Raw genomic sequence first — 25,084 nt, 5'->3', positions numbered from 1 at the left:
CTTTCCAGGATCTGCACACTGCTGTTCTATACGAAGGCAGGCTGGTTTTTAAGGAGTTCAATGGCATTTCAAAAATTACTTCAGCAGTTCATATTCAGGAGGGCAGAAGGAACATACACATTCATTTCCCTAGCATTCCTCAAGAATCCAACAAGTAAGACTCACCACAGAAGTGAAGACAAGTCTGGAGCATGTCAAAGTGGCGTCAACAAGTGAGACATTGGTGAAAGTTCTGAAGAGAGTAAACAGTACAGAAGTGATGGGTGAAGCACAGTGACGTCCAGACCACACCGACAAAGCTCACAAGGGGACAGAGAAGTGGCAACCTAGGTTCCCGGCAGAGCCCCAAGAGCTTCTCGAAGTCGGGGGTGGGCAGCAAGAGACAGTACAGAAGTAAGTGGTTAGAATTTCTTTGGAAGGAGTGGGCAATCAGGCAGGGAAAGAATGAGAATTTACCATCAGGCAGCAGAGCACTAGCCTACAGAAATGGGCAAATTCCTTCTAAGAGGGGAGCTCAGATGTCCCTGACGCTATCTCAACACCAGAATAGAGCCTCCTCAGTTCAGCATTAAGACACTCGAACCAATTCAAGAACACTCAGAATAACCAGAACTCCCATCTTACTCAGGAAGAAGGCCCAAGGTGGAAGAACTCCAACCCACAGAGAGCAGCAGAGACAATCCCACCTCTCCAAACAATTTCTCACCTGATCTCTGAAATGGCAGTAATTCAAGGAAGAGAAAATAAAAACAGGAGTCTAAGAGCATGTCATAAAATAAAAATAAAAAGCGTTCTGAGATGGGAACAGAGGGAGGACAAGCATGAGATCACAAAGTTAAAATTACCAGGATAAGTCAGGGTGGTGTGTGTCTGTAACCCCAGTACTCAAGAGGCTAAGACAGAATTGTGGGTACAAGGTTACACAAGGGTTACAAAATTGGTCTCAACACAATAACAACCACGCACATAAAAAGCAAACATTTCTAGAAATGATACAACAAAGAGCCAACTCAATTTGGAAAGCACGCAGAGAACTGGAAGGGTAAGGCAAACACAAGGCGATGGGTAATGGAAGGGACGCATCTGACTGGAAGTTCAGAAAGTAGTGGATGGTACACTGGACAGCTGAAGACAACTTGGGACAAAAAGTGTCAGGGGGCATGAAGACAACTAAATACCCCTTCACCACTTCCTAACCACACAAATGAAGAGATGACAAAAGGGGTGGGGAGTCCAGCACCCTAAGGGAATGAGAGCCGGAACGGCATCGGACCTCCCACTCACAGCAGGAAAATAACCCGAGACTTGAGAGCTGTCAGACTTTGTGTGTGTGTGGGGAGGGGGGGAGGTAGGGGGGGGTCACGGACATACAATCAAAAACCCTGGAATGACTAGATAAAAAATACATAAATGAGGAGCCTGGAGAGACGGCTCAGTGGTTAAGAGCATTTACTGCTCTACCTGGGGACCCGGGTTCAGTTCCCAACACTCATGAACCGCCTGTAACTACAGCCCCAGGGGGTTCAATCTTCTGGCTTCTAATGTCCCTCCTCTGACCTCCTCGGGCACTCACACAGTCGTGACATAGATTCATGTAGACATACTACACATAAATAAAAATAAATCTTCTTTGAAAATATAGAAATAATGTCTTACTTGCAAAACAAACAAAGCAAAATAAGCTAACAGCAAATGGTATAAAATGCTGAAAAGAAAATGAGAACATATCATAAAACAGCCCACTTTTAAGTGATTATAACTTCAATATTAATCAGTCCATCATGGAATATGAAATGAGTCACAACATTTAAACACAAAATGAACCACTTCTCAGTAGCTATGGGATGTAATAGCTGCATCCTTTCTAGAACCGAGTAACCAATCCAATCAACTTCAAAGAGATAGTTATCATTTTAAAACACAGGCTCATCAAATAAGCACTGTTTGCAGATCAGATGCCACAATACATATGATAAAACCACAGATTTTTCTCAGCAGAATAAGAACTCCTCTTTACTTCCTGTTCTGAGTGCTTACTTGATCAACTGCCAGTCCGTTGTGACTGTGAGGGGTGAGCTGCGCAAAGGAGCAAATGACTTCCCTCGACATGCGGGCACAGGACACTGCAACACAAGATTGACACCCAGCTTCTGTAAGCCATGACCACATCTTAGGCACTAAGTTACAATCTCACCCACTTCTTGTTACAATCTTCAGATGTCATTCTTGGTCCTTCTCTAGCTGACCCTTCTCGTTTTCTGTACTTACTCTTTGCTGTGAGTAGCCAAAGCTCCCCATTAGCTCCATATCATGTACCTATTCCTTCCTCTGTGCCCAGGAACTCTCCCAGTCCTGGGCTCCCTGACTGCCCCTTCTCCTTCAGTCTACATGCTTTGACCCAGTCTTCTCCTTTTGAAAAGTCTTTCGTTAAGGACCTTCATGAACCCTCGGCTCTCCTCCAGCCTCCTTTGCATTGCAGGGTTATAGTCACCTAACTAGTAATGCTCATTGTATATGCAGACTGTGTTCAAGTCTTCTGAAGTCACTTTTTGGGTGTTTGAAGCTGAAGATGCATTTAAACTTAAGGCACTGTAGCAGTTACACAACAGTATTAACTCCCTTATCGGGAGCAGGAGTCAGTTTCCTCCCCTGGAATTGGGGCAGTCTGTGACTGACTCCACTGACTGTGACAGAGTGACAGAGCATGATTTGCAAGGCTGGCTTATGAAAGGCAGTATTCTGCCTACCAACTGATCTCTTTCCACAACAGCCATCAGCAGCCATGAGCAGATGACAAGCTCTGAACTGCCCTCATATGTGTGAAAAGCCAAAACCAGCCCATAAGAAAGGTGTTCAGCCAGGATACCTCACTTTACCAGCTCTTGCCATCACGTGATGGCAACTCCACAGAGACACAGAGGCAGAATTACCCAGGTGAGGGTTCTTCCCAGCCTTCTCAACCAAGAAATCATGAGAAATAATAAAGTCCTGTGGGTTTGAGCTCTAAATGTAAGGCCATGTGCTCTGTGACAACTCTGTTCAAAGACACTGGGAAATGTTCTGTAAACGGATGTGCCTTCTTAAAGAAGATCGAAGGTAAAGCCAGTTAAAGGACGAATCACCTTTGTAGGAAGATTGTATTTCCCATCTGGAAGAGGGAAACTCTGAATCTCTCCACATGCAGCACAACGAAAAGCCATCTTGGTGCAAAGAGGCTTTATGTTCCCCACACGGACCACGGTCCCTCTTATGGAGATGTACTTTCCATAGCAGTTTGCCCGGACGTTCTTGAGGTGTGTTAAGGGCTCATAGTTGTACACTCTAAAAATAAAACAAGAATGTGCCTATCTAAACATACAATGAACAGAAAGAGTTGTTTTCACAAGTTTCTTTGGGAGCAGCCACAGAATTCGTACCAGAAATCTCACAAGTTAAATGTTATTAAAAATGAAAAATGCGCCGGGCGGTGGTGGCGCACGCCTTTAATCCCAGCACTCGGGAGGCAGAGCCAGGCGGATCTCTGTGAGTTCGAGGCCAGCCTGGGCTACCAAGTGAGTCCAGGAAAGGCGCAAAGCTACACAGAGAAACCCTGTCTCAGAAAAAAAAAAAAAAAAAAAAAAAAATGAAAAATGCAAAATCCCATATGTTGCTGTCTAGAGAAAAAGTGAGAGGGAGATAATGAAGAAAAAGGAAGCCGCTGTAGAGGCTCACGATTTTAATACCAGAATCCAGGAGTCAGTGGCAGGTGGATCTCTGAGTTCGAGGCCAGCCTGGTCTACAGAGTGAGTACCAGAACAGCCAGGGCTAACAGAGAAACTCTGTTTTGAAAAACCAAAACCAAACCAAACCAAAACACATAAACCAACAAACAAAAACAAAACAAAAACAAACAAAAAAAAAAAAAAAAAAAAAAAAGAAGGAAAAATAATTCCAAAAGGAAAACTCTATAGATAAAGTGACTTTGGGGTTTCTAACTTTTTTTTAATTTTTTTCCATTTCTCTCTCTTTTTATTTTTTTGCTTTGTTTTGTTGTGGTTTTGAGACATTTTGTACATTGTGAAGAAGTGTCACTCTGGCTGGTTTAATAAAGAGCTGAATGGCCAATAGCTAGGCAGGATTTCCAGAGACAGAGGATGCTGGGAAGAAGGGCAGAGTCGCAAGGAAGCAGCAGGAAAGCAGGATGGACAGTATGTAAATGAGGCAAATGAGCCTTGGGGCAGCACATAGATGAATACAAATGGGTTAATTTAAGTTATAAGAGCTAGTTAAAAACAAGCCTAAGCGATCAGCCAATCTTTCATGATTAATAACAAGTCTCCGTGTGGTTATCAGGGAGCCAGCTGGTGGGACATAAAACGACTCCATACAGAGACAAGCCTGCCTCGGTTTCACAGGTGGGGACTACTTAAGGGGAGGAAGGGGTCCTGGCAAAGGCTGAGAGGGGAAATAAGTGAGGCCAGTGGGGGATGGGAAGAAAGTAAAAACAAAATAATGATATATGTATGTATAAATATTTCACAATGAAACCCATTTGTTTGTAAAATAATCAAAAAAATTAAGAAAAAATAGCATCGTTTCTCACCTTGCAAAAATATGTGGCACATTTACCATTGTTTCTCCATCATTAGACAATCCCTCTTGAGCTTGTAATTCTGCGGCATGCCGTTCAAGGTCCTTGGTTAATACCTTAGTCGACAATTGAAAAGTAAATATTCTTTAAGCAGAATTCTCATAGATAGCCCAAAGTTCATGAACAGCTCAGAAAAAAATAAACAGTATGTGATGGTAGGTTAAAAGACCGATAATTTGTTATTCTGCAGCAGATTGTTTTATTTGGGATCTTCTTGTACCTGTACCAGAAAACTTCAGCATCCCTACCTTCTGTCCCAAATAAACTTAACATTAAAGTCCTTACAGCAGGGGCTGGAGAGATGGCTTAGCAGTTAAAAACAGTTGCTGTTCTTGCAAAGGACTGAGGTTCAGTTCCCAGCACCCACATGGTGGCTCGGAACCATCCATAAGTCCAGTTCTAGAGGAACCAATGCCCTTTTCTGACCTCTTTGGGCACTAGTCACGCACAATATACACATATATGTGGAGGAAAACACTCATACACATAAGATAAAATAACAGCCCTCAAAGCCATTACCCACTGGGTTCCACTAAAAAAGTTTCTGTAGGCCATGCCTCAGCCCAAGCCAGAGCAGGAAGGATGGAAAGAAATTGTGATTAAGAGCATGTTAGAGATAAAGAGGTGCCGTGGTTGCCTGGCTAGAGAAATAACGGACTGGATGAGTCTGAGGTAAGAGGCAAGGTTACCGTGCAGGGCTCCCAGCAGTGCGCACAACTGTGATGATGTGTCCACTGCAGCTGCACATCCTGACCTCCCCCGCTGTGTCCAGGTTCTACATACCCCTCTAAGAGCCCTCATAAGCCCACACCCTCCCCTGAGCTTGCCCATGCTGCCCCGCCTCTGAAGGCACCCGGCACTTATCTGTGCCTGTCCCGGGTCTGCTCCCTGACCCTGAAGCACTTCTGTGGGTGCTTTCAGGTGCTGTGTCCTGTCCCTGAGAAAAACTGATCCAAGCACAGAACAACCATTACTTCTGGTTTACCCATGGGACCCGCAAGGAAATAAGTGATTTCCCTGATGCCAAAGAAACTCCACCTGAGGGCAGTCCTTTCGCTCCAAGTTCCGGACACCATGCTTGTTTGGTATTTCATATTAAATCAGAGGCCTCCTCACAAAGGAAGTATGACTTCTGTATCTTTAGTAAGATTAAGTGATTCAAGTAAACTGTATGTAGGCTGACCTTGTTATCTCTTGGGGAAGTCTGCAATCATTAAGTTCTACCCTGTTCTTCTGTTAGTAAAACCTAAGAACCTTTTAAAAAGGACTGGCACTATGGTATCTCCATTTAAAACGTTGGCCAAACTTACCTGATGTATTGCCAGGCCCATACACGCCAAGGTTTTCTCAGGGGTATCTCTTAGTGCATTTTCTATATCTGGTATCAAGTTAGTTAGTTCATCATCTTTTGTCAGTTCTTTAAAATCTACTAAAATGCTCCCCTTCCTTTCTATTTCATCCTATAAAAGATTAAAATTTAAATATAACAATTGCTTTTCTGAGTCAATGACCATAGCTGACCATTAGTATGCAGAAAGCATAAAATAATCAAACAGTAATAATTCTAAGTTTTATTACATAGCTGTAATACTGTAAATATTTTTACATACATACTTAACAAACTTTTGAAATTGGTATTTATAGTAGTATCTCCAAGGATGAGAAAGCTAAAATGGAGAGAATATGATTCACTTGGGTCCACACTGCTGGTAAGTGGTAGAGCCAGGCTCTAAGCGACACCCATCCAACTCCCGTGCTCATGCTCACTAGCACCTCAAACATCCTGTCCAGTTAGCTGTCACATAGAGACAGACTGTCCGTGTTGTTGTAGACAGCACTCACCTTATCATAAAAGTCGATATGCCTTGTGAAAAATTTCTCAAATGCTTGAATCTTCTCAATACAAGGAGAGCTATTACTGTAAACTAAGCCAACAAACACAGCATCAGCACCAATAATCACACATGGAAGCATTTTTATTTCCTGAGACAGACCCCTAGAAATACCATACACTTTCTCCCCTTACTTAGATTGCACTGTGATTTGGATAAATACTGGTATGAATGAATACTTGAGATTCTTAAAACAAACAAACAAACAAACAAACAAAACCCCCTGATGTCTGAATAACCTAAAATATCCATAAAAGTCCAAATATCTGAGAAACTTTCTACTGAGTCTTAGACTCCTCAAAGGGTATTAACAATTCAAATATCTTATACAATACACTTAAATTAAACATTATAATAAATGCAAAGCCATACACATGAATGGAGTTAAACTAATCACTATCTTTGCAAAGTAAATTCTACTTGTTCATACTGTCACTTGTCAAATTATTTCCGAAGATCTGGAGACAGACCAATGCTTAATTGTAATCTCAAAATTGTAATGCTACTTCAGTCTAGTGAAATGTAGCTGTTCAGTTTTAAGGAAGGTATCCCTTAAATTCCATCTTTAGTAATCTAAAGGTCACTTAGTGCTCTGGGCTAATTGCTAGGACAATAATGAAAATGTTGGTGGTCAATGTATCCTAAAGGAATAAAGGATCTCCTGTGAAACACATCTATCAAGTTAATAGGGAGGGGAAGAAAGAATTCATTCACAGAATGAATACTGAAAGTTGACAGCAAGCAATATAGTATACTAGAGGGGAAAAACACAGCCATAAAAAAAAACAAGAACAAAAACCACACTTCATAAGAGATATAATGAACATGTAGATACCATAAGAGCAATACCTCAATAGTTCACAAACATGTCTGATAGTAGATGGTATTCTTTTCTACACAAACCTCAAGTGACATCTAACTCTTGGTTGGAGCCTATTACTCTGTTTCCTGCTGTGACACTGCCGACATTTGTGCCGAAGTTCCCAGACAACCTTTAGGTTCAGCCAACTGGACACACTGTAAGGACTGGAAGGTGGCAAGAAGTTTGAAAGAAGCTATTCTTATTTTTATTCATTTTTTAAAAGACTGACTTTTATGTGTATGTCTGTGTTAAGTGTATGTCTGTGTATGTCACATGTACAGGTGTCTCAGAGGCCAACAGAGGGTTTCAGAGCAAGCTTCCTTCTGAGAACCAAGCTCAGGCCCTCTAGAAGAACAGCAAGCATACTTAACTTTTGAGCCACCTCTCCAGCCTTGTTCCAGTTCTTTTCAGCATCTCTGCTGCTGCACAGGACAGTTATAGCTCCAAGCAACGTCTGATGAGTCCTCAGTTACTAGGAACAACCAGCTTCGCGCATCTGTGTTCTGAGCACAAAGTAGGATGCCTTCCAAAGTCCTAACGCACAGCATGGGAGGGTGCCCTGAGATTAAAGCGGCACCTCTGCCATGTCTCCACCTTTGAAAGCCCAACTCCTGACAACCTTGGAATGTCTTTGATTTTTGCTCTCCCCTAGCCATGGGGATCAGACTGCTGTGTCTGGAACTCACCACTTTCTGGGAGGTCACCTCAGTGTTCCCTTTCTGCTTTGAGTCTTCCATATACATAGCTAATTCTTTGTACTAAATCCTTTTTTGAAACACTCACAAGTTTCTGTTTTCCTGATACATGTATAAAAATAATGCTCCAAACAAATGTTTGGGAGAGCAAAAGGCACATATCAGATATTCAACCAAATCATGGTAACATGAATTGTAGTATCCAGAGATGAATATATAATTCATGGTACTTTTCAACTCTTTAACTCTACCTTCAGAGAAGTAAAGCTTCCAGCCCTTATACGGTATAAACTGGTCCAACGTTGACTGTAGAAGTAAAGGTTGTGAAGTTTGTTCTGAAAAAGTAGAATATTATGTTAGTAAAAAGCAAAGCACTGTTTTCCCCCCTTCTACAGTGTCTCCTTCTACAAGTCTATTAATAGATTCTAAATTGGATATTTCAATAAGAACTATATCCTGCTGTCTATGAGGCATGAATTGCTTTTTTTTTTTTTAACATTTGTTATGTGTGTGTAGTCTGTGTCCATGTGTGGGCTCACACATGCCATTGTGTACATGTGGAGGTCATATGACAGCTTGAAGGGGTCAGTTCTCTCCTTCCATCATGTGGGTTCCTTGGGATCTAACTGAGGGTCATCAGGCTTGGTGGCAGGCACCCTTATCTACTCAGCCATCTACTGGCCCTTGAGCTGTTTCTTTCATGAGAGACAACAAACTGATCATTCAATGCACTCACCAGAAGTGTGCTTCCCTGCAGCTTTACTGGGGTCAGCTCTGTGTTCTCTTTCTCTCCAGCTTCCTGAGAAGTTTCCACCACCTCTTCCTCTTTTCCAGTTTTGGAATCTTCCCCGTCCAAAACCTCTCCCTCTGTATGCACCACTCATGTCTTCTAAAAGTAAATAGCACCCCTAAAATGGATTAACGTAGTAAAAAGGGGGAAATTAATATACTGTGTTTGAGACTAGCACATAAGCTTACAAAGTTCCATGCTACAGTATAAACCTTATGTATTGTGTATTCTTTTAATCCCCATCACGATTTAAGGTACACTACAGGCGTTATTCAGCATCAGTTTTCAAAGAACCCAAGAAATAAATAAAGACAGTAACTTGAACCTGTTTGCAATGTCGGAGACTATTATTAGGCCATACTAGCTGAACATAATCCTCATCTGTATGATACTAGGGAAATATCATAACTCGATCTTCATTGTATTATTTTCTGTGGCAAACTGTCCTAAAACCGTTCTAAAAGAAAACAATTCCACCTAAAAATTCCTATCCCATAGATACAAACTACTAATGACATATTCATACACTGCAGTGAAATTCATTAGGAGAGCCTACGATTAATCTTAAGAAGATTTAGTTAATAAATCGTTCGCAAATAAGCAAACTCATAAAATTAAACTTGTTTGTAATAGCACTGAGATTAAAAACTCAAGTCTTCAAGACCCTCAAGATGAGACATTCCATCGCAACACTACGTTCCACATCGACCCAACAGGACAACATACTGAGAAAGGTGGCGATTCCGACAAGTATTTAGGGACGTGAGCCTGAGGAAGCAGCACCCACAATCCCTGACTTCATTCACGTCCCGTCGTCCTAACTGCTGGAGTCCTCGAGTCCTCCCAGATCGCGCCCGGGGCGCCGCGGCGCCGCGGAACGCGAGAAGGAGGGCGGGGAAAACCGAGCGCAACTCCGCAAGCTAAAGTCCGATTTCCTCCGGAGTTCTTTTTTGGCGCGTCTATGACGCTCCAGGAAGCCACGCAACGGGCGGGCGGGACGAAGTGTAGCCAATCAAAGAGTTCAGATCGACGGAAGTTGCGAGGCTCCCGGAAGCCGCCCTGAGGCCGGGACCGGAAAGCGGAAGCGGCGCGCAGCACGTGGGGGCGGTGCCGGCGCAGGGGCCGGTTCTTGGTTGTGTGTGGTGCTGCTGGCGGCCGGAGCGGGGCCGGAGCTTGGATACGGCCTGGCGTCCATGGAGGCATCAGCGGAGCAGCCGGCCCCACAGCCCCTGCATCCGCATCCCGGGGACCACTGCATCCATGACGGCGACTTCGTGGTGCTGAAGCGGGAAGATGTGTTCAAAGCCGTACAAGTCCAGCGGAGAAAGTGAGTCAAGTTACTGGCCTCGGGTGGCGCGCACCACCACCTAGATAATCATCCCTTCCAGAGTCCATTCTTGGTTCTGTGAATCCGGCTCCCCCTCCTCCCAACCCCCCAGCCGTTGTTGCCACCACTCAGGTCTTCCTGTCACAGAGGTCTTTTCCCGCTGGGACCCTTTCCCATCCTTGGCCTATAGGATCTCCTTTGCCCCTTTCTCATCCTACAGCACTCGCCTCTGCATTTCTATCCCCCAATCTTCTACCTTCAGCGCCGGATTCCTTCCCAGGAATTCCATTCATGGTATTCCCGCCTCCTGAGGTTCTTGGGGTCTTTTCTATTACAGAACTTCTCCAACCTTTCACATTGAGATCTCTTCATTATGTCTCACTCTCATCCCCACCTTCCCCATAAATTCGACTTCCTCCATAACAGAGAGGAGGGAGGGAAAAAAGAAAAAAGATCCCCTACACCTAGTCTGGCTTTCGGGTAGGCAGGCCTCTTCTCTTGACCTCAGTGGGAAAATCTGTCTACTAGGAGTAAGAAAAGGCAAATTCCTACAGCGTGCAATCACTGTGAGCCTTTCATTTTACATCAAGGTATTAAGAGTCCAGGAAAATCGAATTGTTCCCAAGCAGTTCACTCAAGAGCTCAGAGCTCATAATTGGGCTAGTTACCTTTCTGACAGCTGGTTAGCTTACTGAATCCTAATAGCTTATTGATGGTTAGAATTTATTGGGCTGTCTAGATTACTTTGGTACAATGAAGTTTTCTTTTGAACTTATAATACTGCTTTGTTATTTGCTGGATTGTTGCAGTGCTGAGGCTCTGGGCATACTAGACAAGGGCTCTGCCACTGAGTCACACTGCCATTCCTGTAAAACTCCTTGAAAAGAAGTAAATCATGCAAGGTCAGGAGAACAACTTTCTGTGGCTCAGAAAACTGGGTTTCGTGAGGTTTGGAACCCCTTCTAATGCTCACTTCACGTGGGTTATTTTTGCCACTGTTGGATTCAAACCATTGACTGGTGTTTGAAATGAAGCCAGAAACAGTAACGATGCTAAGGGCTGAGGATGTAGCTCTGTTGTTAGAGTGCTTGTCTGTCATGCTCCAAGCCCTAGGTATGGTTCCCAGTACTACATAAATGGACCATGTTGGTGCAGGCCTGTAATCCCAGTAGTTGGGAGGTGGAGGAAAGGAGAATCAGAAGTTCAGGGTCATGTTTGGAGAGTCTGAGGCTAGCCTGGCCAACATGAGACCCTGTCTCAAGAAAATAAAACCAGTTAGACAGGCAGCAGTGTCCAATGCATCAAGCCAGTTGGTAGCCAACCTTTCTTGGCACAAGCACACTTTGATAAAGAACAAAAAATCAGAGGGATGGGGTGTTCATTCTAGTCCAGAATCAATATCTGCACCCTTTTTTGAGCATTTTAAAATTCTCCACTGATGAGATTTTGTCTTGGTGATTGAAATTAGAGAAATCTCACAACCGTCCTCATTGCTGCTGTATGTTTGTGTTCTTGAAGGCAGTGTTTCATTTTTTTTTCGGAATTTTTTTTTTTTTTTTTTTCGGCTTTTCTGTGTATTTGCTTTCTGCTCACTTGTAGCCCAGCCCGCTCACACCGCCTGTTGTCGAGTGCTGATTAAGCGTCGCACCTTTTCAGAATTTTAAATTAGAAATTCTTCGCCTGCTTCCAAGTACATAGGTTTTAGAAACTGGCAATTTAGAATTCAAACTTTTTAGCTGCAGTATAACTTAGTGCAGCAAAGCTCTTAGGTTGCAGGCACATATTTTGATGAGCACGCCCCCTGTGCACATCTGTGCTGATAGCCGCCAGCTGAGCCATATTTTTCTTTCAACACTTTTCTGCCTCCCACGGGGTGGGATTACAGGTCTGCTACACTATGCTCAGTTTGCTTCATGTTCAGATACAGCTATTTGAATGTCCCTTTACAGTTCTTTCCATTACCAGTGAGACAGACAGTATCTTTGTGTGTGTGTGTGTGTGTGTGTGAACATAAAAACAGGTTATAATTCAAAAGTCCAGGGTTATTTTAAACAGTAAAATATTTTCTCTTTAGAAAATAGTAAAAATGATAACATTTCCCAAAAGGCCCTTTTAAGCCAAATGATAGCTGAATTATACATGTAAATATTGATTAGATTCTGAAGACAGACAGTATCTTTAGGGTGTTTGTTTGTTTGTTTGTTTGTTTGTTTGTTTGAGACAGGGTTTCTCTGTGAAACAGTCCTGGCTGTCCTGGAACTCACTCTGTAGACCAGGGTGGGCTTGAACTCACAGAGATCCACCTGCCTCTTCAGGCAAGCTCCATTATCACCTGGCATTTAGTTCTTAAAAAGTACTCTTTAGCACTATTTTTTTGGCCAGTGGTGGCGCACATCTTTAATCCCACACTCAGGAGGCAGAGGCAGCAGATCTCTGTGAGTTCGAGGCTAGTGTGATCTACAGAGCAAGTTCTGGGATAGCCAGGGTTACACAGAGAAATTTCTCTCTCTCTCTCTCTCTCTCTCTCTCTCTCTCTCTCTCTCTCTCTCTCTGTGTGTGTGTGTGTGTGTGTGTGTGTGTGTGTGTGTGACATCAGGTGCCCTCAGAGGCCAGAAACTTTGGATTTCCTGCAATTGGCATTATAGCTGATTGTGGAAACCTTGTCTCGTGTGTGTGTGTGTGTGTGTGTGTGTGTGTGTGTGTGTGTGTGTGTGTGTGAGAGAGAGAGAGAGAGAGAGAGAGAGAGAGAGAGAATGAATGAATGAAATGAATGAATGAATGAATTCGGGTGCCCTCAGAGGCCAGAAACTTCGGATTTTCTGGAATTGGAGTTATAGCTGATTGTGGTTTACCCAGCGTGGGTGCTGGGAACCAAAGTCAGGTCCTCTGGAAGAGCAGTAACTGCTCTCAACTGCTTACTGATTTCTCCAGTCCCCTAAAAAGTACTCTTCAGAAGTTATTCGTAAGCTCTTTTGATCTACCCCTCTTCTTGACAGAGTCGTGGTGGTCATTTGTGTTTGGTTTAGGAAATGAGCTGCTGAATTCAGCTGCGTTCCAACCAGACTCCCTGTCACTACAGCATTCCCAGCTTTCTTCACATCTCAGTCCTTCCCAGGAAACACAGCTCACTTATGTACCACATTGCCTCCCACAGTTTCCCCACTCAGCTTCCAGGCCAGGAAGTTTGAGTACATACCTTCCTGCCTTTGCACAGAAGATAGGCTAGCAGAGGCATAAATCAGCCCAGCGACAATGTCTCATTAGCACCACGGTGCTTAAGAGGGTACTCGGCTCTGGCCTGAGCTGAGCAAATGTTTTGAGTGTTACACATTGGTTATTGGAAATCCAGCAAAAAGAATAAGAATTGTCTCTGTCGAAGCACTTCGAGAGTCATATGGTTCAAGTGACATTTGATGAATGAGGCTGGGAGATGGCCCAGTGGGCAAAGCTGTCACCACATAAGCATGAGAGATGGCGGTACATATCTGTAATTCCAGCTACAGCAAGATGGAGGTAGAGACAGGAGAAGTCCTAGAGGTCTGAGGGCCAGCTGGCGTGACCTGTGCAACAGTGAACAAAAAGAGAACTTGCCTCAAAAAAAGATAGAGGGCGAGAACTAGCACCTGAGTTCATCTTCTGACTTCCACATGCACGCTATGGTCCCCAAACACACATACGTGTACACACACCCCCGCCCCCACCCCACCCCACACACACACACGCAATAAAAGTAGATACAGTTTTTTAAAAGGATGTGATACACAAAGATGTGGCAGGATAGAGAGCCCAAAAGAAGACACATGTAGGAACTATCAGTAGTGGGAAGTGCATTCTGTGAGCCTCTAGGAACAAAGAGAAAATGAGAGAGGTGTGAGCTGGGGCACAAACAGAATTCACCAGGACAGGACAAGTCCTGGAACTCAGAATTCTGTGTGTGCACCTGGACTGTGAGGCTTCCTTAGGTACAAAGCTTTTGTTAGGGTCAACAGTGCTGGGTGATATAGAAAAAAACTGCAGACCTGTACGGATCCCCCAGCTTTAGCTCCTCGCACAAGCACACACAACAGGTGTAGCATGAATCTTAACAGGTCTTATTAGTGAAACAAACCAGGTATTGGGGTGAATGCTGGAAGATCAGAGAAGCAGAACAAGCCACAGCTACCTCACCTCAACAGTTCCTCAGTTCATCCTGTTTCCTCAGACTGGATGCCTCTCAGCTGAACTGTGCTGCTCAAAAACCTAAAAGCTTAACCAGCCCTAGTTCCTGGTTTTCACACCTTATATACCTTTCTGGTTTCTACCATCACTTCCTGGGATCAAAGGCTCTTGTACCATGCCTGCCTGTTTCCAGTGTGTCCTTGAACTTACAGAAATCCAGACAGATCTCTACCTTTGGAATGCTAGGATTAACGGCGTGTGTGTCACCATTTTCTGGCCTCTATATATAGTGGCTGTTCTGTTTTCTGACCCCAGATAAGTTTATTAGGGTGCACAATATTTTGTGGGAACACAAACAGGTGTCATTGTGTGTTATGTGACATACTTCTGAGGAATCACTGCACACACACATTAGTTCATCCCAGAAAGGGAACCCACAACAGACCAAATTAATGACTGCATCAGTGTCCAGTTTGGTGAGCCAGTGAGTTTTTTATTGGAGTTACTAACAGGAGTATGGGTAGGGAGTTATTTACAAGGACACAGAGATAGTTCAAAAGCAGCTGCATCACCAGAAAGGCCACTCAACACTGATTGGTGACTACTTCCAGAACCCTGCAACCCTAAAGCTGTAGAACAGCTCCAAAGTTGAACTTCTCTCAGCAACCTGACTGGTGAGCATTGTCGTCCCCCACACACCCTACCCAGCAACTGTGTACTCCTTTGTATGTTGTTGGACAGCAGACCCTCAAGAATCTTCTAAGATTTTGTTCTCAAGATATGTGACCTTTTGCTTGCCCCCTGAGGCTGGTGTCTCCTTCCCTCCTAGAGGGAATATTTGAATTTGGAGGGAATGTAGCAATTCAGAGAAGCATGCTCCAGCACTAGCTAAGGCCACTGTGGCCTGAAATTTAGAGCGTCTTTCTACCTCTGTCTCCTACATGTTGGAAAACTGTATACGATTATACCAGGTAACTGAATCTTGAACAGTCTAGTTTCCTAGGGCCTCTGATTTCTGGAAGGTCTGGAAAAAGGCATCCCAGGTTACTGTGAGATGAAAAGGGTACACATACTACTCAACATCTAGTGATTACTCACCAGGTGTTCATTTTCTTTCTTTGAAGGGAAGGGGATTTTGTTGTGTGCTCTCGTTTGAAGTTCAGTAAGTACAGATCTGAGTGGTAGGAAAGCCTAATGCCCAGCCCTCAGCAGTACATCATCAGTGTTCAGTCCATTCAAATGTGGAGATTGTCAATAATAGTTATTTCTAATACAGTTTTTTTTTTTTTTTCTAATACAGCAAATTTGGATTTGCCACTTTTCTAGTACAATAGCCAGTTAGACAGAGGCAAAGGAGTTTTAAAAATTGTTGTCATCTCAGTGATTATTTTGTTGGGGATTTTCTAGTGTAAGTGGTGTGAGGTGTCACAATGCATCCTCATGGCCTGGGAATCTTGGCAGTCATACCCATGTTGAGATCTGCAGAATCTGTGAAGTAAAGCAAAACGCAGTCAGATCTGTGCCCCGTAAAAGAGATCTCTTTTTTCTTCTGAAAGCCAGTGTTCTCCTAACTTCTTTATGCATGTTTGTGTCTCTGCCCATCCTGGTTCTCTGTAGTTCATTTGTCAGTTTGTACACAGAATTAGTGCCGTTCACTCTTTATCATGAGAACTTTCTACAGTAAACTAGAATGAGTACACCTGGTTTAGCATGGATGCAAAAAAAGCCAATTGATTGGTTGCTTTTTCTTCCTCAGAAAAGTAACTTTTGAAAAACAGTGGTTCTACCTGGATAATGCCATTGGCCATAGTTATGGGTCAACATTTGAAGTGAGCAATGGAGGAAGTCTTCAGCTCAAGAAGAAGAAGGAAGAGCCTGCTTCAGGTACCCCACTTTGGATGTATGAGATGGACGGTCTACAGTTAGCTAGGCAGACTTCCGTTCAGTTCAGATGCTCTCCAGGAAACTTAGCAAAAACAAGAGGTGATCCTAAAAAACTAAGGCCAGACTTGAGGAGCTGATGGGCTGGGTGTGGATAGGAACTTAGGAAAAGAAAAATAGGTGCAGGCATGTAGCACAGTTGGTAGTACATTTACCTAGTGTACACAAGGCCCAGGCTCATCTGCAGCACTCCATGAGCAAGCAGTTGAAGTACCCGAGAGATGGAGGTCGGAGGACCAGAGTTCAAGTTCATATTTAGCTATATAGTTAGTTTGAGGCCAGCCTATGCTACACGAGAACTTACCTCAAAAAGAAACTTTGAGGAGCTAGCGAGATGGCTCAGCAGGTATAAGCACTTGCTCTTTTAGAGGACCCAACACTATACACATAAAACATTTTCTTTTCTTTTTTTTTTTTTTTTTTTTTTTTTTTTTTTTTTTTTTTTTTTTTTTTAGTTTTTGAGACAGGTCTCTCTACATAGCCCTGGCTGTCCCTGAGATGTAGACCAGGCTGGCCTTGAACTCACAGAGATCCTCCTACCTCTGCTTCCCTAGTATTGGGAATAAAGGTCTGTGCTACCATGCCCAGCTCTTTAAAAAATTATTTTATTTTATTTTTTTAGAAAGCACTACAAAATAGTTTTAAATCAGGGCAAGCAAGATGGCCTAGTAGGTAAAGTACCTGTTACCACGTCTGACACCCTGAGTTCAGTTTGATTCCTGAGACCTACATGGTGGAAGGGGAGAACCATGTCCTCAGCGAATATGCACCATGCCATGTGTGAGCCCACACACACATACACAAATAGACATAAAATTAAGAGATTAAAATGTCATTTTTATAATAGTTTTATATCAAAATTATCATAGAGCAATTTCTTTCCTTAGAGACTAAAGAAGCGGGCACTGATAATCGAAATATAGTTGATGATGGAAAGTCACAGAAACTTACTCAAGATGATATAAAAGCTCTGAAAGACAAGGGCATTAAAGGAGAGGTAAAAAGGATTCCTTCCCTTTGTGTGTGTGTCACAGATTTGTTTTTAATGAGGGAAACTGGAGTGTCGGTTAAAGTGTGTGCAGTCTAGCACGTGAGGGTTTCGTTTCTTGTGCACGGGATAGTAGACTGAGTGGCGGCAGCACAGGAGTTAGGGGGAGAGAAGTTAGCAGCTCGTGTGTTTCAGTTTTGGCTCATCTTCATCTCTCGTCCCCCTTTCTTGGATCTCTCTCTTCCTTTGGCTTGGTTTAAAGGAGTTGTGGGAACGAGGCCCTGGGTTCCATCCCCAACACCAGAAAAAAACTAATCTAAATGGAGTTTGTAATGTGTTTATTGCAATCCTAAATAGAGTGTAGAAATGCAGTTGACCCGCTCAGACTTCGTGGAGGAGGGACTGGAGATGAGACCTTTGAGTGCTTGGTAAGATGGGGAATCTTCAGGAAATCTGCTTGCTCCTTTTCTTACAGGAAATAGTTCAGCAGCTAATTGAAAATAGTACAACATTCCGAGACAAAACAGAATTTGCCCAAGATAAATATATTAAAAAGAAGAAGAAAAAGTAAGTTGTCTTGTTTGAAATGGTTAAAAATAGTACATCTTTTCTATTTCATATGTAAATATTACTAAAAATAAGATGTTTTAAATTGCTATTCTGCTTTTAATTCCCCTAGATATGAAGCCATTGTTACTATTCTGAAGCCATCTACCCGTATTCTTTCAATTATGTATTATGCAAGAGAACCTGGAAAAATTAAGTACGCTTTGTTTCCTTTCAAAAGTATAATTGGGGGAAATATGTCTTTAAGAGAGTCATGATTTTAAGTAAAATGAAAAGCTTGCTCACCTGCATAAAGTGTCCTCCTTCCTCATAAATTGTAAGTCCTTTTACTGTCGCCTCAAGCAAACAATAATCTTATCAACATAATTTTTATTAAACACCTAGAAAAACTGTTATTAAATGTCAGGCTTTACTTAACTGAAAGTAAGTGGCTCATCCCTTTTTTCCTTAGCCACATGAGATATGATACACTAGCCCAGATGTTGACATTGGGAAATATCCGTGCTGGCAATAAGATGATTGTCATGGAAACTTGTTCAGGCTTGGTGCTAGGTGCCATGATGGAGCGAATGGGAGGTAAGTCTTGGTGTTTTCAAACTCAGTAAACTACCCTGATGTGAGGAAAAGTCCAAAAATTGAAAGTTAGAAAACCAGATTGAGTTTCTTTAAGAATAGTGAAGTGACCTCAGTAGACCTCTGTGGCTCCTGTCCCAGAACCTTCCTGTGTGGTCCATTTCTCTCCACTAAGGTTGTGTTGGTGTCCTGTGATGACGACCTTTTCCGCTTTGGTGTCTATGGGGATGATTCTGGAACTGCATGTAGCTAATGATTTACTGTGTTGTCAGGCACTGAGGGGCTGTAGGGAAGCTTCTCAGAAGGTATTCTGTCTTGGAATACACAAGCTGACTTGTGGTTTCCCTGACTCTGTGGAAGATAAGCTTGCATCCACCCTCTCTGAATGGTGAACAAGGAGAAAGCAAATAGTCCCAAATGATGTCACCTCTGAACAAGATCACTGGGACTCCCATAGTGTCCTGAGGAGATAGGCTTCTTCACGACTCCCTGTGTGCTCTGGAATTATATTCTCTCTGTGGGGAATGGAATATTCATAGTGTTCAGGGAACCTTCACATGGGCTGTAGTATTCTTCACCCTCTAGACGGGAAAAGACTCAGGAGTTAATGATATCTCAGGAGTTAATTATGTAAGGACTTGGGCTTTGCACAGTCTAGATTCCCTCCATTTTTTTGTCTGTTCAGGTTTTGGCTCCATTATTCAGCTGTACCCTGGAGATGGACCTGTACGGGCAGCAACAGCTTGTTTTGGATTTCCCAAGTCTTTCCTCCATGGTCTTTATGAATTCCCCCTCAACAAAGTAAACAGTCTTCTAAATGGAACATTTTCTGCTGAGATGCTGTCCTCAGAGCCTAAGGCCAGCACTCCGGTCGAAGAAAGTAATGGTGAACATGGGGAAAAACAGATATCTGAACAAGCCGATGAGGACTGCATGGCAGAAGGCCCAGAAAATAACCCAGAGGAACAGAGAGCAACGGAAATTGTTCCCCAGGACCCAGAGAATAAGGAGCCTAAAGAAAAGGAAGCAAAAGAGATTATGTAAGAATGGCAACAGTCATTATCCTTGTGATAGCCTCAGAGCCTCAGTGAGTCGTTTAGGTTGTGAGGTTTGGGTTAGCCTGGGAACATTAGGTCCCCAGATGATAGCTGTGAAAAACAACTGGGGGAATGGGTGTTTGTACACATCTGGCTGACTTCAGCAGCAGCTTCAGCAGTGCTCAGGTAACTTGAGGATTGACATTTGAGTATAGGCTTCCTTGGGTACCCTCACCTTCCTTATAAACCACCCCATCTCTGTTTTCTGCTAAATACCACTGCTCTGCTCTGATAGGACAGCATTTTTGTAAGCCTGGCTGAGTGACCTCAGTGCGTTGGTTTCTTGCTGTTCAGATTCAGGAAAAGCAAAGACGACAAGAGGAGCAGAGGAAAAGACATTTAGAGGCGGCTGCTCTGCTGGGAGAAAGAAATGCAGATGGGTATGTTGATGAAGGCTGTGGAGCACTTCTTGGTGCTGCTGCATTCTGCTTAGAATGCATCAGCAGTTTCTTTCCACTGCCTGCCCTGATTCTAGTGGGAAATGAGGTAGAGATTTTCTTTAGGTTGTTTTGTCTTTTGTTGTTGTTGTTGTTGTTGTTGTTGTTGTTTATGAGAAAGACTGGGTCTCAGCTGGAGAGATGGTTCAAGGCTTAAGAGCACACACTGCTCTTACAAAGAACCAGAGTGAGGCTCCCAGCACCTGCCCAGCACCTGCCCAGTGACTCCTAGCTGCCTGTAATTCCAGTTTGGGGGAGATCCAACACCGATGGCCTCCTTGGACACCTGCACACTCATATACATACCTACATGTAGGCAAACACATTCATAATTTTAAAAACAATTCGGTAACTTATCAAAACTTCTATTTTAAGGCTGATAAAAATAAGTAGTTGGTTGTTTTTAGAGAAAGGCCAAGTCTAGCAGAGGGTGAGTTGGTGGTACTAATGTGATAGTATCAAAGAAATCTGGACATTGAGCAATGACTGTCAGGACTGAATGGTCCTGTTAGGTGCAGGGTGGGACATTAAGATGACTATAACACTGGCTACAAACAAGCTAATGAAATAAAAAAAGAGTGCCTGTGCTCTTACAGAGAACTGGTGTTCAGTAACCAGCACCCATGTGGCAGCTCACAGTGTATATCACTCTAGTTCCAGGGATCTGACACTGCTCTGCAGACACACACACACACACACACACACACACACACACACACACACACACTAAAAAATACGTCTTTAAAGAAAAAGAATACCTCTGTCGGTGGGAGGTGGATTCAGAAGTGTAGTGTTGGATTTGCTTCCAGATAATATAAAAGCAAAAGCACAAGAGTCTCCTACATAGAGCTGCTAGGCAGCCCAAACACTAATAACTCGGTTTCCTAGGAATCAGTAGCTCAGGATCTCATTCTGCTCTGAGTTTCTAGAGTGTTGCACTTGTATAGTCATGCTGGCCTACTTCCTGTGTAGTTCAATCCCACCTGGGCCTGAGTGTTAGGATTTTAGCCATGCACCACCGTGCCTAGTAGTATGGGATCATTTTAAATACACTTAAAACTCATGCTCCACTTGGAGAGTGCAGAGGACCATTCTCTCTGTTTTCCTTGCAGTTTGATCGTGGCCAGTCGTTTCCACCCCACTCCACTGCTGCTGTCTTTGCTAGACTTTGTGGCCCCATCAAGGCCGTTTGTGGTCTACTGTCAGTATAAAGAGGTAATGCTGAGACAAAATAGACAGAATTCCTACATCTGAATTTTGATCCCCCATTGTAGCTAAGGAAATGTCTAACAGGATTCTGTTTTTGCCCTAGCCTTTGTTGGAATGCTACACAAAACTTCGGGAGAGGGGAGGGGTCATCAACCTGAGACTGTCTGAAACCTGGCTCAGGAATTACCAGGTAAGCATCCTCACTCACCCCAGGTTCCAGAGTTGCTGCTTCCCTGCACAGTACTACAGGATGTTCAAAAGAGCCACTGTTCACAGTGGCAATGATGGAAATGTCTGCCTGTCACTCAGAGAAAGTACCCTGGTTTCCTGGCCTTCTTTTCCTGTCCAGGTGCACTATTCTGTAGCCCTAGTCCAGAGGGAGGTGGGGGGTTGGATTTGTTGTTGTTGTTTGGGTTTTGTTTTTTCGAGACAGGGTTTCTCTGTGTAGCCCTGGATGTCCTGGAACTCCCGTTGTAGACCAGACTGGCCTGGAACTTACAGAGATCCACCTGTCTCTGCCTCCCAAAAAGCATTCTCCACCATGCCCAGCTAGTCCAGAAGTATTTAAAATGCAAATAACTAGTTATACTACCCTCAAGACCTTGCTATCTATAGAGGTGGGTAACTAAAATTAGAGATAAGTAACCTTGTCCTCTGCTGCAACATCTTCCTAGCCAGTTCGTGATTTACTGGTGGGGGCTATGTTATTCCAGACACATCCTCTGAGATATATTTATGTTCATTCCCTCCCTCAGCTACCCCCTCTCTGGCAGCATTAGATATCAGAACCAGGATCTTGGGCATGCTGGGCAAGTACTCTGCCACTGAGCCACATCCTCAAGCAGATATATGCCAAGGTAGAAGTTCCATTGTAGCTAGAGTTTTCCTGCCTTGCCCACAGTCAGGACAAATCTCTATCACCCACCGGTCCCACAGCCACTCAGACCTGACCAAGTAAACACAGAGACTTATATTGCTTACAAACTGTATGGCTGTGGCAGGCTTCTTGCTAACTGTTATTATTATCTTAAATTAATCCATTCCCATAAATCTATACCTTGCCATGTGGCTCGTGGCTTACCAGTGTCTTCACATGCTTCTTGTCATGGTGGCGGCTGGCAGTGTCTCCCTCTGTCTTCCTGTTCCCTCCTTTCTCCTCTCTGTTAGTCCCGCCTATACTTCCTGCCTGGCCACTGGCCAATCAGTGTTTTGTTTATTGACCAATCAGAGCATTTGACATACAGACCATCCCACAGCATTCCATAACAGATTTATTAGGGCAAAGGGGCCTTTAAAAACATAGAGAAAGAGAGGAAATGGAATTATGTAGGTTATAACTTACAAAAGAGGAAGGGAACAGCCTGCATAAATACTCTGAGAAAGTCTCAGTGGGGAGCTGGGAGTAAAGACTACCCATGCAAGGGCCTGCTGGACTGAGCAGAGTGGTCTGCTCTTGTGCCTGGGCTCAGTTTGGTCTCAGTATGGTCCCTGCAGCAGATCCCAAAGTCACAGCAACTGGAGAGCTTTTGCTGCCTGAATGCCTCATAGCCAGTTCCTTCAGGAAGGGAGGTTGGAGGGGACACTTCTGTGTTACTGTGTGCCCATCCTGCTGGTTGGCATTCATTCCTACCACAGTAAGGATGCTGCTCAGTCCAAAGGAACATTGCCTTTTCATGTTGCAAAGGTAACAAGTGAGAAGAGCCCTTGTTGGGTTAACAGCAGGGAAGTGTCCATCCAGTGTTGCTTCTCCACATAGCCCACACCCTGTTGTTGGCCATGAGCTTCCTGGAGCCAGAGTTACTACAGAAACCATTTGTCTTTCCCTCCCAAACTAGCATTCAGTTTGAGAGAAGCAGGCCTTCAGTTATGTTCTGTTTAAAATAATTGGATTGCTTTGTTTTTATACTTTTTTTCTGCATTATGCTATGAAGAAGTGGTCTTCTTAAAAGTTAGTTTTAAATTGAGAATTTGTCATTTAAATTCTGATTTTTGTTATATTGTTGATATAGTTTGTAAGAATGCAGAAAGGCAAGATTGTCCATTTTTTTTTTTTCTGTTTTGGTTAGGTTTTGCCAGATCGGAGTCATCCCAAATTGCTGATGAGTGGAGGTGGAGGATACCTTCTCTCAGGCTTCACTGTTGTCTCGGACAGCCTGCGAGCAGACCCCAGCCTCAAGTCTTGTGCAAGCACTTTCGACTCAAACGAGGTTGAGGAGCCAGCAGCTAAAAAACAGAAATGCGTGGGATCTGGTTCTTAAGAGAATACTGTTTGTTCCAAGGCGTTCTGCAGCTGTTAATTACACTTGAAATGACATCACTAAACTGTTTTTCCTATCCTAAGAATGTGTGGACACCCATGCCTGGGAAGAAATAAGCCTCTCCTTTGCTTCTGATGCAGATGGGGTTCGTCAGCAGTGCAGCTCCGACGTGTGGTAATGGTGATGCAGCAGTCCTGTTTCTATAACAGACTCCGAGTACTTCAGAGTACTCTGCAGATACCTTGGGAAGGTCAACGTCTTGAGAGTGTTGATATGTAAGACTTTGTTTCTATTTCAAGCAAAGATGAATAATACAAGCTAGCTAAAACAAGATGAGCAGTGAAAAGAAATCCCCTCTCATCCGTTCTCTTCAACCTAAGCAATATGGATGTGTGAGCCTATGAGATTTATAGTACCAAAAATGTCTACCCTGTGCCCTGCAGTGGAATAAGCCTTTTGACATACTGGATTTTATTATTTTAGTAGTTGACAGCCTGAGGAAGATCCAGGTACTTCTTTTGCTGCCTCTCCCTTTTTTGGTGCATAGAAAGGTGTAGTAAGTGCTTTTTTGCGGTGGTTCACCCATCTTCTTTGTTCTAAATAAAGTGATTAGAACTTTTGTGTACTATTAAACAGTTTTTCCCTCTCTAGAAATGTGTATCGCCGTAGGTATCTATACATACACATAGATGTGTCTGTTTATGTCAACACAGACAGAATGTACTACCTATAGAGGGGGAGAGAGCAAGAGAATACACTGTCGATTCGAACTGTGGTAAAGACCTGTGCAAGACAGACCAGCTCTCAGTGCGTTGGTATCACTCCTTGTCAATTGTCTCAAGTGCCTTTTTCTGGGATTACTCACACTGGTCTCTGGGGGTCTGCTGGAGTGAGGTGGGTGGCCTTTATCAGCTCAGAAAAAGTATAATCAAATTACTTTACCATCTCCATTGTAAGAAATAAAAATGTCTAACTCAAGACTCTTGTCTGCTTGAGAATCTTGAACTGCTCGCTAGAATGTGCCTGTGGTGTTCATGTCACCATAGAAGCCTATCCAGCCAGGAGCATCTCGGATGAAAAAAAGTGTTTTCCTAATAGCATGTGCTATGGTTTTTATCCTTTTTCCTCTAATAATTTCTTTTAAAGAATAAAAGTTTCCTACTCTGAGCCATGTGTCATTAATGATAATGATACCACACATATCACATTGAGCTAACACTGACATGGTAGAGAACACACCGGAATGTACCGCATGCAAGTCACATTTAAGGAGAGTGTAAGATTGCACAGAGGAGACTCGGTAGGTGCTGGTCACTGATAAAATGACCTCAGTTGGTGTCCAGGTTCTGTTCCATTCTCTGAATTGTTGAGTCTGCCCTCTGAGGTAAGGTCTAAGGTCTGAGCTACCAGAGCCCTGCATGCCTCAGAGAGCACTAGCAAATACTTTAAAGGGGATGTGTTGGGGGTAGTACCTCTAGGGTTTGAACCTGGGTGATGTGCCTTTAGCTGCCAGCCATCTCACTAGCCCTGACACAGTTTTGATACATATGAAAATATGAGAGTATTTGCATGTTATTTGAAAGTTGGTTGTAAAAACTGCAACAATATAAATACTAGAGATCAGCAGCATTCAGATACTTTATCCTGTGATTCGTGGTGT

The 25,084-nt window shown here is 43.4% G+C and overlaps 2 protein-coding genes across 3 annotated transcripts in view; one reads left to right on the top strand and one right to left on the bottom strand.

Moving 5' to 3' along the window:
* Mcm8 (minichromosome maintenance 8 homologous recombination repair factor) overlaps positions 1-9,821 on the bottom strand; it is a 29,129-nt gene extending 19,308 nt beyond the window's left edge. For both annotated transcript variants that reach the window (XM_028878636.2, XM_037205235.1), the window contains exons 1-8: positions 9,596-9,821; positions 8,816-8,987; positions 8,331-8,414; positions 6,473-6,555; positions 5,941-6,090; positions 4,583-4,686; positions 3,123-3,321; positions 2,038-2,123 (exon numbers count right to left, since the gene is read on the bottom strand). In XM_028878636.2, the coding sequence (XP_028734469.1) occupies positions 2,038-2,123; positions 3,123-3,321; positions 4,583-4,686; positions 5,941-6,090; positions 6,473-6,555; positions 8,331-8,414; positions 8,816-8,963 (854 nt within the window). In that variant the 5' untranslated portion in view covers positions 8,964-8,987; positions 9,596-9,821. The remainder of the gene's footprint in view (positions 1-2,037; positions 2,124-3,122; positions 3,322-4,582; positions 4,687-5,940; positions 6,091-6,472; positions 6,556-8,330; positions 8,415-8,815; positions 8,988-9,595) is intronic.
* Positions 9,822-9,946: 125 nt separating this feature from the next.
* Trmt6 (tRNA methyltransferase 6) lies at positions 9,947-24,591 on the top strand. Its single transcript, XM_028878634.2, is given in 12 exon segments — positions 9,947-10,196; positions 16,111-16,238; positions 17,183-17,292; positions 17,759-17,850; positions 17,963-18,046; positions 18,302-18,426; positions 19,109-19,441; positions 19,444-19,463; positions 19,815-19,900; positions 21,070-21,172; positions 21,270-21,356; positions 23,233-24,591. Coding segments are annotated over 12 exon segments (1,494 nt in total). The 5' UTR covers positions 9,947-10,062; the 3' UTR covers positions 23,425-24,591.
* The last annotated feature ends 493 nt before the right edge of the window (positions 24,592-25,084 follow it).

The sequence above is a fragment of the Peromyscus leucopus genome, chromosome 4 (assembly GCF_004664715.2).
Source record: "Peromyscus leucopus breed LL Stock chromosome 4, UCI_PerLeu_2.1, whole genome shotgun sequence".
In the NCBI taxonomy this organism is placed as follows: domain Eukaryota; kingdom Metazoa; phylum Chordata; class Mammalia; order Rodentia; family Cricetidae; genus Peromyscus; species Peromyscus leucopus.
The sequence above is the reverse complement of the archived record's forward strand: the minus strand, read 5'-3'. Positions and strand labels throughout refer to the sequence as shown.